Consider the following 16,516-nt stretch of genomic DNA (forward strand, 5'->3'; position numbering starts at 1 on the left):
GACAGTACGAACTTCACGAACATTTAGGAAAGTTTGAAAAGGACGGGGGTGGTTCATTTCTAGAACGACTGGTGGCGCTATTTAAGCTGGCAGGTTGCTCGTCTAGTATATACAGTACCTGTTTTATGCACACTTTATACAAGCCTCTGGTGCATTGAGAGCCTGACTAAATTTACAGACAACAGGCAGCCACACCTCGCAGAAATCATCTACTGAATTTTGGCTCATTTTTCTGGAAAGAAACCAAGGATTCTGTAATCGACATGTCTGACAGGAGAATCGGAACTGTAAGTTCACATTTACTGGGTGTTTTTCATTTTTAACCCCTAAAGTCATTTGCATTTTAACTGTTTAACCATGACCACCCGTTCAAAAGTTGCAACAAATAGGCCTACGGCTACGCACGAACCATGCACGAACTTTGGCGATCGTGTAGTGTTGGGCCCCTGTTTAGTTTCGATCAAATTAAAGGTATTTTTTTTATTACTCAAAAATTACCTTTCCAACCTAAAGTAGACTTCTCTCAATTCTAATGACACCTTTTTTTTTGGGGGGGGGGAATTTTTAATAGTTTCTTGACTTGGGGTAGAAATTACAATTTTCCCACGCGTTTATGGTTAACTTGGTCATGTTGGTGTCATGCGATTCAGCGCGCCATGCGATTCAGCGCGCAATGCACGTTCACGGTACATGGCGCGGTGATCGCCCTCTTTATTTTTGTGTTGCGTTTTGTCGGGTTTATACTTAAAAAAATAATGACAAAATGAAAAGCAAGGTCACCAAGTCGTGCTACTCAGTCCTTTATTGTTTATCATGTTTATTTACATTCTACAAGATTGATTTTGAAGATAATCAAAAAGCAAATTGATTAGAAATAATGACACCCCCCCCAAAAAAAAGGCACAAACAAGGTGTAATGTTTGAGCCTAGGCCTGTTTTTTTTTTTAATGATGATGAGCAAATGTTATTAAAAGGTACTTTTTGTCTTCAGGTATTCAAAAACAAGTTAAGTCTTTCGTCACTTTTCTAAAACAAATTCTGGATTTGGAACATTACAATATCTCCCAAAAACTTACTTACCATCATAGTAGGCCTATCTTAATATAGAAACTCAACAAAGAAGTGCGTTATTTTATTTCTTTATCTAATTAAACGCTGAGTAAACAGTGACAAAATACACTAACCAATGGTTTGAAACTGATAATCATGCTATTGCTTGCTTATTTAAATGCTAAGTTAATTGGTCAACATTTGGAAGAAATACAAAGTCCAAAGGCTTTGTTTGTATTTATGACCCAAGGTATTCAGTATGGATTGAGGTGATAAGATGCATTAACAATGATCATATGAAAGAAGTGGAAAACTTTGATGTGCATTGATTTTGGCAGCTACTTGTCTGAAACGTGGGACTCTCAATACTGTATGAGTGTCCTAAAAAGCAAGATAGTGAAAACATGCAATGCAAAAAATAGACTGGCATATGAAACAACCAGTCTGACACCCCTTTAGTACTGCATCAACCAACTTTGTCATAAAGAAATATCTGGTACCTAGTCTCTATTTGTACAAATTCTCTTCATAGTCATGCCACCAGACTACCGAAGGGTCAATTTTTAAAAAAAGTTGGATATGTACCGGTCTAGTCTTAGGCTTCAAATTGAAATCACTTTTCATCACTCTCAGAATCAGATGCAAAGAGTTGAAGAAAGGTCTCCTTTAAAAATTGAATTGAGAAGAGATCTCAAACTTGGCTGGTGAAATACTGAGGACCTTGTCTTTGCCTCATGATCATTTTTGGAGAATTGTGTCGGGCAAAGAGTGAGAACAGTTCGCCAGAGTTTGTTTTGCATGTTTTTCTGCACTTCAGCTCCCAGTCTGGGAAGCTCCCTAGCAAAAATCCCAGGTGTTCAGGTCAAATGAAGTTACTTACTTACCAAGAACATTCCGGAAAAGCAAGAAGCAACAAATGCGTAACTGTTTCAAATCTGGCTGTGTGATTTTCACCCACAATCATGGCTAATTGTCTTCGTCTTGGGTTCGATTCCTTCAGGATGCTTTCGAAGTGGCTGCCGAGGAGATCAAACGTCTCAATAAAGTGCCCGACAACCAGGAACTGTTGGACACCTACATGTACTACAAACAGGTCATTGTAGGCGACTGCAATACAGGTAAGAATCTTACTCAAAAGGAACTATGTTAAAGTTGAACACAAAATAATCAATTTTCAGTCAATTTCTTTGTTCAACTTCAAAAAGAACTACACAGCTTCAAGGAAAATTATTGATCACAACAATTCCACATCCCCTCAAAATCCATCGAACTCCATCATGAGGTTTGGGGAGGACTTTTGCAGGATTTAAAAAGAATAGATAGAGCCCAGTTACTTTAAATGGGGCCTAGTGCGTATTGAAAGTTCAGGAACAGAGAACGTGCCGTTGGTTTTCTTCATCGTGGAGAATTTTGGAAGGTTCAGGAAAGTACATAAGAAAAACATGTCTGGGATGTAAGAGTTGATGTTTTATTCCGTTTCATGAAAATTTGTGGACAACTAGAACAGCAATGTAGCTTGTCTCCAATTTCTTCCCAAAAAAGGGTTTAAATGATAAAACTTTGTTATGTCTAGCATTGGGTAGCTGAAAAACTGAATGTTGAAATGGCGTACTATTGAAGGGAAATGCAATTTGCTGATAAACTTAACCCCTGATAAGTGTTCAGACCACATCTGTTATAAGATTTCTTACCTTGATTGTTTGTTTGTTTGTTTACAGCGAGGCCAGGGATGTTGGATATGAAGGGCAAAGCTAAATGGGACGCTTGGAATGGAATCAAGGGTAAGTTGCGTTCACATGTAAAAAAATAATCCCTTTCACACAACGGCAAGCGAACCTTGAGAAGGTTCAAGGATAAATTTTTTTGCTGTATTGAAAACCTATTTCGCATGACAGAAAAGGCCAAATGAACGCTTGGAATTGAATCAAGGGTAGGTGTGCTCACATGTAAAATAAAAAAATATAAAACAAAAACCACGTACCTCCTTTGAGAATGATCAAAAATTGACCTTTTTTGGCTACATCAGAAACCCGTTTCGCACAACAACATGAGCCATACTTCCACTGAGAACGATCAAGTAATGACATTCAAAGTCCCTTTCACATGACAAAAAAAAAAAACCCAGATCATTGAGATCTGTCCTATTCATATTATTCTCAAGTTTAAGACAATGTTGCCACTCATTCTAATGACCGACTCCATTTTCATTTACTTCACATTTCTCGTTTTTTTTTCTTTTTCTGGTCGTCTAGGAATGGCCAAGGAGGAGGCAGATAGACTGTACATAGAATATGTCAACAAACTCAAGGAGAAATATGGTCTACAACAATAGTTTTGCCTCGACAATGGCTTTTATAAATTTACGTCGGGATATGTAATTTTTTTGTTGCTGTAATTTGACAATCTGATATTCATACATCCAATTTCGGCCCAATTTGTGAGTATTGGTGTTTTGTATGTTTGGTATGGTGGTTATTCGAAGACGTATCGTGACGTTGCTTCTAAACAAAGTTAACCTGCAGTGTCGATTCCAAAAATGATTTGAGATTTTACTCGTCTCAAAATAGACAAATAAACATGCTGCAGCCATGAACAAGCTTAGATTACGCAACTGTACTTACATAACCGCCTTTGTCCAATCAAAAGGAGCATTGGAAGTTGTGTCAGGCTCATTGACCAATCAAATGCTGCGTAAGAAGCTGCGTGCCTGAACCATATCACTGTCCAGCTGATAAGCTGTAATGACTGATTAAAAAGATCATGGTTATCTATCATAGATTATTCAAATAAGAAAATAATAGCCACCAATCAGTGGTGGTGTAACAATTCAGCTGGTTATCCATTGACCAATGACTTACTCTGTATGATAGCTGTCTTGACATGAAGCTTGAACTTGTTGACCAATCGGAAGTGATTCCTTTAATATTATGCTCACCTCAAGTGACCAATTAACAATTGTGTTGCAAAAACAATTAACCAATCACAGGTGTTGTTTCCTGTCGGGCTGTTACTCAGGGTCGACCACAAAAGAGCTGCAGAACAAACTTTTGTATTGTGCTACAACTTGTCAAAGCCCCGCCTCACTGGACAATTCCACCAATCAAAATCAGTTTCTCTTTTATCACCAGCCAATCACGTGGCCTGTACTAAGCCACACACTACACTTTACCCAAAAAGTAACCAATAAAAATCTGTCTTTATCTTACCACTTTGTAAGAATAGATTTCATTAAGATGAATAATTTGTTGAAATATTCACTTACCTCATACAGCAGATTGTATCAAGGCATTTGTTGAAGCACAAAAGGAACTTTTTTTATGAACTATTAGTTTGGAATTTGTTTTAAAATGGAAGATTTTTCACTGCCTTGTGTCACTGCCTTGTGTTATTTGTAGGTGGGTTTTAATATGACACAATTTTAATTTTAGTTATTTTGGTATTGTATGGAATCTTAAGTTGCAATGGAAAATAAATTTGGAACAAAATCTCGAAATTTTCCTTTTCTGTAGGAGATTACATTATTTAGAAACTCATTCAGTAAACAAAAGTGTTTTCAATTCAGTAAATGAAAAACACAAGCAAAATTCATACAGAAACGGTGTTGTAATATAATGTAATACCAAAAAACAAAAGGAAAAGAAAATTTAAAACCAGACGTTATGTACATACATTTATTTCTAAATAAATTTACATGGCATATGCAAATTTCATTTGGCTTTTTAAATACAGAAATTTTTTAGACAACCGCAGCACAACACATAAAAACGTAATTGTCTAAATTCGAAAAGGACGTAAATCAAACTGTTTGCAATCTTGGAAGAGATTAATTTTGTTTTGGTAGCATTTGACAAATTCAACATCCAATGAGAAATCCGAAGCCTTAGATGTTACAACCAATCAGGTTTCAGATTCCAAATACAGCACTGTTATTGGCTAAAACTCAAATAACTTGCAGGTGATTGGCCAGTTGAGTGACACGAGTTCAACCAACGAAATACATTCTGTGCAAAGTTGTCCTCTCAGTCAAAATCAGTCAAGTGACTGTTTTAAACAGTTTAGAGCGCCCAGTCTATATCTGGTTCGTTAGTGTGACGTCACCTCCAGCACTTTCTGCACGATTTGAACCGGAAGTTAACGCAGTTCGAGCGTTTGCAGCCAATGGGCGCTAGTAATCAGTGGTGTGCGCGCGTGTATGACGTTTTTACTAACGAACCGGATAAAGCAGGATTGACTGGCTGTGACTGTTTATGTAACTTAGTACAGCTATGCTTTGGCTGTAGGCGAGTGATAAGCCAGTTGTGCCTACCACTCGCCTACTTTTGTCTGTTGACTGAATTTGACTAGTCAGAGTGCTTGCTTGAAATCAATCAGGCAGGGAAAAGGATGATTTTTGTCGACTATCTGTGACTGTTCAAACTGCAGGAGGGTACAACCAAAAGAATCTCTGTATCCCGCTCAATCAACTGTAGCAGCCTAATTTGCATAAGCAACTCGTGAACACACACATACAGATTTGACCCGGCAAATGAAAGTAATACTGGTGTTACATAGAAAATAAACTTCTCATTTCGTAACAAGTGAAACCAAAATGACTGTTTCACAACCGATTGCCAAAAATACACGGCCAAGATTTTGTTGAAAATGCAGTACATGTAGTTTAGAAATTATATTCATGTAAAAGTACACAACATAATTCATGAACACGCTCTGTACTGAACCGACACAAAAGACTGACAAACGACTTGATAAAATAATTCGGATTATTTGTATGTACATGGGAATTATGTAATTTTATAACATATTTCATAGCACCACAAATTGCATATAGACACAACAACGTAATGTTAACCAAAAAAAGTAACAAAAAGTTTCCTACCAAGTTGGAACAGCATTTCTGCAAAAGCATGTCAGGAAAAAATCAATCGACATTTAGCAGAAATTTTGCCAAAAAAATTCGGACGTGCAGATTATAGTTCAAGGGTTTAGAGAATATACGTCTTTCTATAACCCATATTTACATCATAACATATTTCACCATTTGTTCACTCCTTATATATTTTCCAAAACACTTTCTCCAACACCTGATATACAAACTGTACATACTCATAAGGCATTTCAATATTTCAAAATCATCAATTCGCAATAGAGGGCACTCATTGGTCAATTTTACTGTGATGTCATCACATGCATAATTCATTACAATGCAGACAGTGCTCATTGGTCAAAACCCCGAGATGATGTCGTGTATTATTATTCATGAATTCATTTTATGTAAATCATGCCCACAGTTAAATCACCATTGCGGATACCCACGACGCCCACGCTGTATTGATCAATTCTCATCGAAGAATTTCATTTCCAATACTACTAATCAATTCTTTTATCATATTTATAAACCATTTTTAAATAAACAACAAAACTGAATAGGTGCATACAAATAATTTTAAAGTCCAACAAAGAAATTGACTGGATCGGGGTTCGAACCCGTGGCCCACAGACTGGCAATCCGAAAGTCCCGGGTTCAAACCCAGCTAAAGTCAATTTTTTTTGTTCAACTTTAAAATTAAGTTTCAAAAAAGCTGATAAATGCTCCACACAAACGGTTCCTTCATCATTAGCCACATTTCTCACAATAAAAAAAAAAAAGCTGTTAAAAATGAGAAATATCCACTTTTTCTGAGCCTATCTACAAGCACAAGGAAAATATGTATTCAATATATCGGACGTTTCGTACAAAATCCTTTAAAAAAAAACATCTACATACCAAGTAAAAGTCACTGCAGAGTACTGAATGACTGAAAACATTTCCTAAGCCTTCTCTATCAACAATTATTGGGTTAACAACCTCAAAAAGCTAGCACAGTGCATTAAACTTGAGCACAATTAACCAAAAACCACAGAGAACAGTCAACCACGTTAAGCCAGTGTTAACTAGCATAAACCCAAGTTTAAAGCAAGGCACGAACCGTTAAAACCTGCTTAAACTGTTTGGCTTTTCAGTGCGTTTTTAACCGGTCATTTTTTCTGTTGTATTTTTTCTTGGAACCAAACGTAAGGAACTGTACAACAAAATTAAAAAACACTTTTATTTGGAAAGGGAAAAACCTTTAAAAAAAATTGCACTCTCTCAGTCAGTAAGACAAAACAATGCTTCACAGAGGAGACCTCCTTCGGGCGGGTGGTCTACCCCGTTTAGGGTATATCCCACCACCTTCTGTTAATGCGGGTTGGTCTCATGAGCTCAAGCAAATGGAGAGATTTCCCTATTAAAACAAGGTCCAGTTTGGGGGATATTCTAAAAGATATCCCCAACAAGATATATTATCTTCATTGGCTGTAGTCTATGACTCCTGTTTGGGGATATCCCAATTAAAAAAAATCCCCAAATGGAATACTAACTCACAGGATACTAAACATGGAATACTATCTCAAAGGGGATACATTCTCAATCAGTCTTCTTGAGTGTAGATGGGAAGGTCACCAATCGGAGCTCATGTCCGTAGTCGCAGACCACAGCTCTACCCCGATCGGTGACCACGATTTGCCGGACTGCCTGCTCCCCTCCGCCAAGCTCTACGACCCTGATGGGCTCTCCGTGGAAAATGTCCCAAACGGCCAAATAGCCCTGAAAAATAAACCAAAGATTTCATGTAATCAATTGCAAGAAAATGCGGAATAACTAAATATGAAAAAATAGGAGCACTTTTTGAAAAAAAATAAGTTTTCTCCAACGCTGGTCGGCCAACCAGCGTTGGAAAAATACAAGTTTTACTTGAAAATGTCAGAACACCAGGAGCCACGATTTTACAGGATGCTTTCAACTGTCATTCCCTAACAATCCAGTAAGATGTTTCGTGATAATTTTATCATTTCGTTTTTTGATGTTTGCAAATGTTGTATCTTCCCTTTAACAAGTATTAACTGGAACTTAACTAAAAACAAATTACAATGAAAATTTGTTTTCTTCGGAATGTTCTTACCTGCCCGCCAGTAACCATGAGATTATTGGACAAAGTGACAACAGTCCCACTGCAGCCTGGGTCCTGGAATCATAGAAAAGAAAAAAGTTTACATCAATTTCATCAAGCCCTAATCCTCAACGAATCAGGGTGCTGTCTTCAATTTTCTGGTATTACACCATGTTGGGATATGAACAATATGGATTAAGGGAGACCAAAAAATTTGCTTACTGAAAACATTGCGAAGAAAGTTTGTTCACTGTCTTTGTACTAAACCAACAACGAATCACCAAAGAAATGAAAATTTACAACCGCAAAATATCCAAAATTCTGGCAACTTTTGGTGCTGAAATAGCTGTAACATTAAGGTTTCTGCCTGAAATCACATCACAATTTTGCTCATGAATATAGAAATTTGCATTAGCATAAAAAACAAAAAGGCACCAAAATGCCCTTGAAAACAGCCAATGACACACACAGGTGCATACAAGGATTGAATAGTGCATACAAGGATTGCACTAAAAAAATTAAACAGGCCCTTTCATTTGCCAATAGCGCCCCCTCACGCTACCAACTCACCAGCTGTATGACGTGGATCATGCGGCCGCGCCTGCGCTTCCAGACGCAGAGCCGGTTGTCCATGCCGACGCTGATCACGTGGTCCTGGCTGAGCGTGACCGAGAGGACCGTGCTGACGTGGCCCCACAGGGAGTGGAGACAGACGCCGGTCAGCGTGTCCCAGAGACGAACCATGCCGTCGTCCGATCCGCTGGCAATCTGGTACGAGTTGTGCTACAGGGACGCACAAGGAGAAAATAAAGATTAAAGCTACAGTCCACTATTTGCGTGGTGCTGTGGTCCAATGGTTACGGTGTTCGACTCGTGTGCCGTGGTACATGGGTTTAAATCCTGACCGTGGGAACATGGTGCTTGTGCTCTTGAGCAAGGCACTTTACCATTATTGTTTCATCCTCCGGATGGGACGTAAAGCCGTAAGTCTCGTGTGTTGTGTAATGCACGTTAAAGAACCCAGTAACACTTATCGCTAAGAGAAGGGGTTTGCCCCGGTGTTTCTGGCAGTGGCTGCAATATGCGCCGCAGCATCTTGTAAACCATTATAAGGTGCTACATAATGGGTTTCATATTTCTCATAAACTTTATTTACATATCTTTAATAATAGACATATCTCCAGCGCCTCGAGTACCTAATAGTTGGTAGATACGTGCACTATATAAGACTCCGATATCATTATTATTATTATTATTTGTAATTTGTTCATTTTGTTTGTTTGTTTGAAGAAGGGTGCTGAGCAACTAACCTGATGAACTTTCAGCTCAGCTTCAGCTGTATATTCCGAGAAAAACAACATTCTAGGATCTCAATTTCAAATCAAAAGTCGCTGAATCATGTTTTGAATTGGGCCTGAACTCAGCGTCCAAGACACATTCTAACTGAGCCGATTGCAGCTACACGATGTCGCACACTGATCTGACGAATTATGGCAACCGCACACGCGTGTGTGTCGTGTCAACGCTTGCACGCGCTTCGCCGAATAAAAAAAAAAACGAACTACTAACGGTTATGTTTTCATCGGATCTTGTTAGTTTGTTGGTTGGTGGTGGGTTAGTTTGTTAACAAGCTAACTCAAAACGTTACAGACGATTTGCATGAACATTTTTTAGGGGTGGTCCTTGGTACAAGTACAAATCGATTAGATATTGGAAGTGATCTGGATGATCTGGATGCAGGAATTTTTAAAGCATTCTTAACCATTTATGCGAGTGTTTCTTTTGGGTGTACTGGCAATATGGCGGGGAATTGTTTACCCTTGGCAGAGTCTTGTACTCTCCGAGTGCTTTCTAGTTTCTATCTGTAGTAGCAGATACACCGAGCTCAACTGTGAAAATTACTCCCAAGTTTAATACCTTCTGCATTTCCGTGCAACAGACCAACAAAAATTAGTGTGAAAAGTGCTTCAAATTGTCCTTTTTTTGTTTCTTCGAAGAAATTATTTGTGCTTGTGTGATGTTTGATTGATGAGCTGACTTGCGACCCAGTTTTCCCCTTCCAAAATGGTTTTTGAGATTCTCCAAAAGCCTTTTATAATGTCTAAGATAATTTCGGTGTTTCTGGTTTAAGAATACAACTTTGTCCAATGTCTTACTTTATCTACGTAGAGCGTAGTCACGCTGCCTGTGTGGCCTCGTAAGGTGTAGGTGCAAAGAGAATCTTCCAATCGGAACACCTGAAATAAAATAGATTAAAAAGGGGTACAAATAATTCAGTAAGACTAAGGATTTTACAGAAAAAAATCCAGGCCATTTCATCCTCTGTTCAGGGAATAATAAAGTCCGGTGTACTAAACATAGAAAGCGTTTGCCCGGTAAAAAAAATGGTTACCTACTAAAATGACATGTGATGTTTACTGCTTGCGTCTTATCCGAGTTTTGCTGAAGATAACAAACTGACAAACAATAATTTGGGAACCAAATGTTTTCTTGTTTTTTTCCTAATCCATGGTGCCCCTAAAGTTAACTGTCTGTCTGAAGTCCAAAATCAAGTCCAAGTCTTCAGTAAGGTGTTGGAGTAAGATATTTCAAAGTAACAAAGTAATTTTTTATAAAAGTCAACTTCAAGTTGATGTTAAAAGTGACGTTCATTGGCCTCATGCCCACCTTCTTAATGGCAGAATACCAGTGAATTTTAGCCGACTACCGGTGATCTTTCACATACTACCATCTAATCTAACAGATTACCAGTGATCTGTTGCAGACTACCAGTCATCCAACAGATTACCAGTGTTCTGTCGCAGACTACCAATGATCCGTCACAGACTACCATTGATCCCTCACGGACTGCCAGGCATCTCAACAGATTACCAGTGATGTGTTGCAGACTACCAGTGATCCCTTGCAGACTACCAGTGATCCCTCCAAAAATACCAGGCATCTCAACAGATTACCAGTGATCTGTTGCAGACTACCAGTGATCCCTCACCGACTACCAGTCATCTAACAGATTACCAGTGATCTGTTGCAGACTGTCAGTGCTCCCTCACAGACTACCAGTGATCCCCTACAGACTACCAGGCATCTCAACAGATTACCAGTGATCCCTCACAGACTACCATGCATCTCAACAGATTACCAGTGATCCCTTGCAGACTACCAGTGATCCCTCACAGACCACCAGTCATCTAACAGATTACCAGTGATTTGTTGCAGACTACCAGTCATCCCTAACAGACTACCAGTGGTAGGTGTTGGGGACTACCGTCAATCCAGCCTCGACTCCATGGGCATATGCGCGTTCCTTCACTAACCCCTGGCTGTGATGTACCCGTAAATGATGCTGACTGGCTATTCAGAGTGTACTGCGCAGGCATTTCGAAGATTGCACGCTGGGCGCGCCAATTGCACAGCACGTCACGTACGAATATTCAAAACTGCGCGATGTCTGTATGATATGGATAATGGCAGCCTCGTTTTTCGCTAAAAAAACCCTGTATCTGCGGTTGTAAAGGAACGAAAGGGGTACGTACATTTAATACAAATCTTTGCTAAATAACGCAACGTCAAAACCTTATGTTTGAAAGCATTGAATCTTCAAAAACACAACTTTCAACATTTTAAAGATGGCGTCGGCACGTAAAACGGATAAACTGCAGCCTAATTATAATGTGCCATATTTTGACACATTTAAATGACACAATTCCAGGGGTTGAGATCGCGCAAGGCATGATGGGAAACAACATGCCGCAGCAAGATCTCGTACCCATGGGAACGAGGTTGCTGTCAATCTCACCTTGAGAGTGTGATCCTGACTGGCGGTAACGACCTGGTCCCCGGCAACCTGCACCTCGTTGATTGGCTGCTGGTGGGCCTGCACCGACGCTTGCTTCGAGCAGAAGATAGCGCCCCCTAGTGGCACAAACTCTGACGACGAAAAACTTCTCATTTTGCCTACAACAAGGAGACAACGGACGAGCAATTAATTATGTAAGAATTAATGAAAATATTCTTGAGATATGAGAAAAATTGCATCCCAAATTCAATGTCCAACAGAAAACGAAAAACTTCTCATTTTGCCTACAACAAGGAGAAAACGGATGCGCAAGACAACACGCTTATTAAATATGTAAGAATTAATGAAAATATTCTTGAGATATGAGAAAAATTGCATCCCAAATTCAATGACCAACAGGAAATGACAAAAAAACAAATGATAAACAGTACTTTATTTTCAAATTTTCATTGCAGCACTAATACAAATTACAGATAGCTCACAGAGTTTATTCTGATGAAAAGACTTTGTTCACAATGGCTCCTTTGGTGGGGTTCAAACCAACAATACCACAAGTCCTGACCGTATCACAAATGGCTCGGCATGTAACAAAATATGCAAAATCCTTAACTGTCAAATGCCGTCAAAGTCTGTACCTTTGTGGAATGTGACGAAGTGACACAAAAATAAAGCACCAAACCTAACAACATACAAAGACAAACTTTGTCTTACCCCTTTGGTTGCCGGCCAGGAAGTCCCCGATCATGGCCTGGTTGATGTGAACGGAGTGATGGGTGACCAGATCCAGGAAGTCCAGGCTGCCATTGAGCCTGGCGACCACCAGGTGGCTACCAGTGATACTCAGACCAGTCGCACCGATGGGGTTATCCTCGTAGGAGCCCAGCAGGAAGCCCGAACCTGGATCCCACATCTAAAATTGAACAAACAAGAAAATATTTTTTTTCGAATGAACCACACTGAGAAAAATAAATAATTGTGGTTTTCAATGATTGCATTTATACCTACTAAAACTGTTTGGCAGAAAAAAACACTGCTGGGCCAATTTTCTTGCTAAGCAAGAACGAGCTGGGAACCGGTCACAAGCAATAGGCAACTGATGAGGTTTTGGTTGGTAACCCGTTGTGGCTAAGTGAAACTTGTCTAAACTAAGCACAGGCATGCAACTGTACTTTCACACACAAAAGAGGAAATTCCAAAATTCAGAAGACTTTGTACAGTGTTTTTTTATTTTGAATGGCTGAAATGGGAATTAAAAAAAAAGAGGAAATCAGCTGATCCGAGGAAAAGTTGCATGCCTGTAAGAATATTTGAGTGATTAATGGGGCCGAATTCCATGAGGAAAATACGGGTTATCAAATCTGTTGTGTGTATTTATAAAGTGCACGTATCCACCAGTATTGGTTCTCAAGGCACAACATCATTATTAGCCTGCACACTGGGCCACTGAAACATTCCAAATACCAATTCCAAATGGGGAGTACACAATTCGATGCTGCCATTTCGACACAAAGAAGCTAAAATCAATCACCATCTCTTTCCTCACAGGTACCCATTTACTCTTGAGTGGAGAGAAGCAATGAGTGACAAAGTGCCTTGCCCAAGGGCACACGCACCATGACCCCAGGCTGGACTCGAACCCACAACCTGCAGAATTACCCACAGACCACACTTGTTTAATACCAGAGCTTGTTATCATTATGAGATCAACTGATACGTCAATTCCTACCTCTATTCTTCCACTACTGCATCCCACTACAACCATGTGATCGCTGCACACCATACACCAGATCGGGGGCGGCTGAACCCCATCCAAGGGGGACGTCATGCCTGCATCGCCAGCCCCGCCCTGCCTCAGAAACCCCTCATCGAACGAGAAACGGTTCTGGCTGGCGTACTGGGTGGGGCTCCGACTGGACCCATCCCGGGGACTCTGGTTGGTTTCGAACCTCAGTCCCATGGAACCGGTGGAACCGGTGCGGGGTCTGAAGTTCCCCAGTTCGTTGATGGTGGTGAGGTTCTGCGATCCAGACCTGCAGGGAGGGGAGGGCAAGTTGGGATACACGTCATCCAAACCCTCATCCTCGTCCTCGAACGCGCCGTTGCCATAGCGATACTGCTCCTGCATCAAGTACGAATCGACGAGCGTCCGGAAGTCGTAGCCGCTCCCAGCACTTTGCGGAGTCCCCACGCAGCTGTTGAGGTCGTGCTCCGTGCTCTGCGAGCCAGTTGACGTGCTGTACACTCCCGACGACAATCTGTCGTCTTGGCAACTGCTTCCGACGTCCAAGGAGCTCCTGGAGCTGAAGTTGGTTGAGATGGCTCCAGAGAGGTCCACCTGGTTTTGGGAGTAGCCGTTACGACGGCTGATGGGGTAGGTGTTGGATTTCTCCCGGGGACTGACATCACTCAAGCTCGGGGGTCTCGCGTAAGCTCCTGCTCCCCCTGAGCCGCGACGGACCCTGGTGCTACTACTGCCAAGACGTCTCCTTGTCTTGAAGTAACTGCATCAATTGAACAAGTAACACTTTCATTTTCATCATTTATCAAAATATTGGATGCATCCTAACACAACATCCAAGATTCTTGATGAAGGGCAAAACCTAATATTGATTCTCGATAAAGTTGGTGAAATGCACCAAAATAGCCGACAAAAGGGGCGCGCTTGCAGAAATTGTGGCAACAATGTTAGAATCGAAAGCCCTTTCGTATATCACAGGTTTTACGATTATCAATAAATATAAAATGAATGAGTGCACCCCTAATTTTGAGGTCTTTGATAGACATAATCAGACCGAGCTAACTTCACCCTCGTTTGTTACCTGTGTCTGTCGATGCAGATGGTACACTCTCCGCTACTGCCGTCCCAGATGCGGATTTCACCCCCCAAACAACAGCTGGCAATCCACGCCCCCTCACTGGATAAACATTCAATCTCCTAAACAAAGGAAGGATAAAGTAATTCCATCATATGCACTCATGTCATGTAAACTGGTTTCAAGATCAGTTCAACTGACAGACGAAACAAAAACTGAATTAACTAATTTGGCATTTTATGACAAGCCAGCCTCATCATCATTCTAAAGCCAATATGCCATATTTCAGGGCTTGCAAATCAATGAATTATGCGCTTATCTGCTCCGTTCACAAGTACCCCCCTCAACGGCAAAGAAAGTACAGTTGGGGGTGACCGACTGACGCCATCTTGCCTGACTGCAATTTTGCCAGGACGCGCGGCCGTACCACTGCATACACAGTACAAATCCCCAGGTGTACAGGCGTCACACACAAGGAATGGTGCGCGTCAACCAGCTAAATGTCCAGCCCATGGGACGTCATTGCTAGGTAAAAGGGCGCCCTCTTACGTTGGCGCAAAAAGCCCATACTTGGTATTCTGTGTTTACAGTGCCGACATAGAGACTCTGATCTAACCCCATGAGCACAAAATCTCTGTAATGGGCTGCAAGCATGCGCATAAGAATAATTCTCTTCCTAACCCATTTAATATGTAAACTGTTGGCAAAGAAATATTTGCTACAATTTGTGAAAAATGTATTGCTAATAAGCATGGCAAAGAAATCGGGTCTGGCGTTTACCTGTTGGTGTCCCATGAGCACCCAGGGCACCGACTCGCACGACTTTTTCATGACCACCCTCTTCAGAATATCCTCGTGCTTTCCCTTCTTGTACCTCGCCCGCCGCAGGCGCACCAGCACCGCACACTTGAAGAGCAAAATGATCAGGATAACCGACGAAGCTCCGCTCAAGATCCCCAACGTCATGGTCATGTAGTAGTCCAACTTGGAGGCGCGGTAGAGAGGGACGGTGTGCACCACGCCTTTCTCGTCGATCCACTCCGTGTAGAAGTCCGGGTTGTACGGCAGGACGCGGGAGTCCGGGTCTAAGTTGCCGAACCACTTGGCGGCGCGCTCTTTCTCGCGGTCGTGGCGTAGGGCCACGGCATCGTCTGGGTCGATGTTGATGTTTAGGTAGGAGGGCGGGAGGATGCTGATGTATCTGAAATATGAAATTTAAAATGATTATTATAAACTACACATTTTTTAGTGTGCAGGGTTAGCTGCAGAATTTCTGCACTAGGGATGTAAGCACAGATGTGAGTGGAGCCTGGAAATTGGGCCCTGGAGTTCTCAAATGGGCATGTTTGCGCTGGTGTTCTCAAATGGGCATATTTGTTATGTGAATTACATACACCCGAGGACAGACAGACAATGGGAGAACAACAGATTCTTTGTTGTCCTTGAGAGTTTTATTTTTTGCTGAAGATGGTCCTCGATAAAGATTTTTCTACACTTAGTCTATGGGAGAGTGTTATATTATAGGGACAAGCAAAAGACAATACCTTGTCCTCGAGAATTATGTAAAACACAACTTATTGCTTTCGTACACCCGAGGACAGACAGACAAAGGGAGAACAACAGATTCTTTGTTGTCCTCGAGAGTTTAATTTTTGCTGAAGATGGTCCTCGATCATGATTTTCTACACTTAGTCTATGGGAGAGTGTTATATTATAGGGACAAGCAAAAGACAATACCTTGTCATCGAGAATTATGTAAAACACAACTTATTGCTTTCGTAAGTTCATGTTAACTTGGGAGAAGCCTGTTCCGGCTAGTACCATGCAGGGAACCATTGCTTGTTCCAAAAATTAGGAGTCAGGTTGGCGAAGCGGTACTTTCCTCGCCT

General features: G+C 41.0%; 2 protein-coding genes across 3 annotated transcripts in view; one reads left to right on the forward strand and one right to left on the reverse strand.

Annotated features, from left to right (window-relative positions):
• The first annotated feature begins 102 nt into the window (after window positions 1-102).
• LOC119744460 (acyl-CoA-binding protein-like) lies at window positions 103-4,547 on the forward strand. The gene is made up of 4 exons (XM_038220394.1): window positions 103-287; window positions 2,051-2,168; window positions 2,769-2,831; window positions 3,303-4,547. The coding sequence occupies exons 1-4, from the start codon at window positions 264-266 to the stop codon at window positions 3,380-3,382; spliced, it is 285 nt and encodes a 94-aa protein (XP_038076322.1). The 5' UTR covers window positions 103-263; the 3' UTR covers window positions 3,383-4,547.
• Window positions 4,548-5,804: 1,257 nt separating this feature from the next.
• Window positions 5,805-16,516, reverse strand: part of LOC119744459 (sterol regulatory element-binding protein cleavage-activating protein-like) — a 32,039-nt gene continuing 21,327 nt past the window's right edge. Inside the window, exons 14-22 of one of the 2 annotated variants that reach the window (XM_038220392.1) lie at window positions 15,408-15,828; window positions 14,634-14,749; window positions 13,541-14,315; window positions 12,526-12,724; window positions 11,815-11,972; window positions 10,175-10,255; window positions 8,589-8,801; window positions 8,031-8,093; window positions 5,805-7,675 (exon numbers count right to left, since the gene is read on the reverse strand). In XM_038220392.1, coding sequence (XP_038076320.1) covers window positions 7,496-7,675; window positions 8,031-8,093; window positions 8,589-8,801; window positions 10,175-10,255; window positions 11,815-11,972; window positions 12,526-12,724; window positions 13,541-14,315; window positions 14,634-14,749; window positions 15,408-15,828 — 2,206 coding nt within the window. In that variant the 3' untranslated portion in view covers window positions 5,805-7,495. The remainder of the gene's footprint in view (window positions 7,676-8,030; window positions 8,094-8,588; window positions 8,802-10,174; window positions 10,256-11,814; window positions 11,973-12,525; window positions 12,725-13,540; window positions 14,316-14,633; window positions 14,750-15,407; window positions 15,829-16,516) is intronic. The other variant, XM_038220393.1, reaches the window with a different exon arrangement.

The sequence above is a fragment of the Patiria miniata genome, unplaced genomic scaffold (assembly GCF_015706575.1).
Source record: "Patiria miniata isolate m_02_andy unplaced genomic scaffold, ASM1570657v1 HiC_scaffold_7, whole genome shotgun sequence".
In the NCBI taxonomy this organism is placed as follows: domain Eukaryota; kingdom Metazoa; phylum Echinodermata; class Asteroidea; order Valvatida; family Asterinidae; genus Patiria; species Patiria miniata.

Bases quoted from the DNA above. Each gene is read 5' to 3' on its own strand.
- LOC119744460 (XM_038220394.1), top strand. From the start codon at position 264: ATGTCTGACAGGAGAATCGGAACT. The intron at 288-2,050 runs GTAAGTTCACAT...CGATTCCTTCAG, and splicing joins CTGACAGGAGAATCGGAACT to GATGCTTTCGAAGTGGCTGC. The intron at 2,832-3,302 runs GTAAGTTGCGTT...CTGGTCGTCTAG, and splicing joins CGCTTGGAATGGAATCAAGG to GAATGGCCAAGGAGGAGGCA.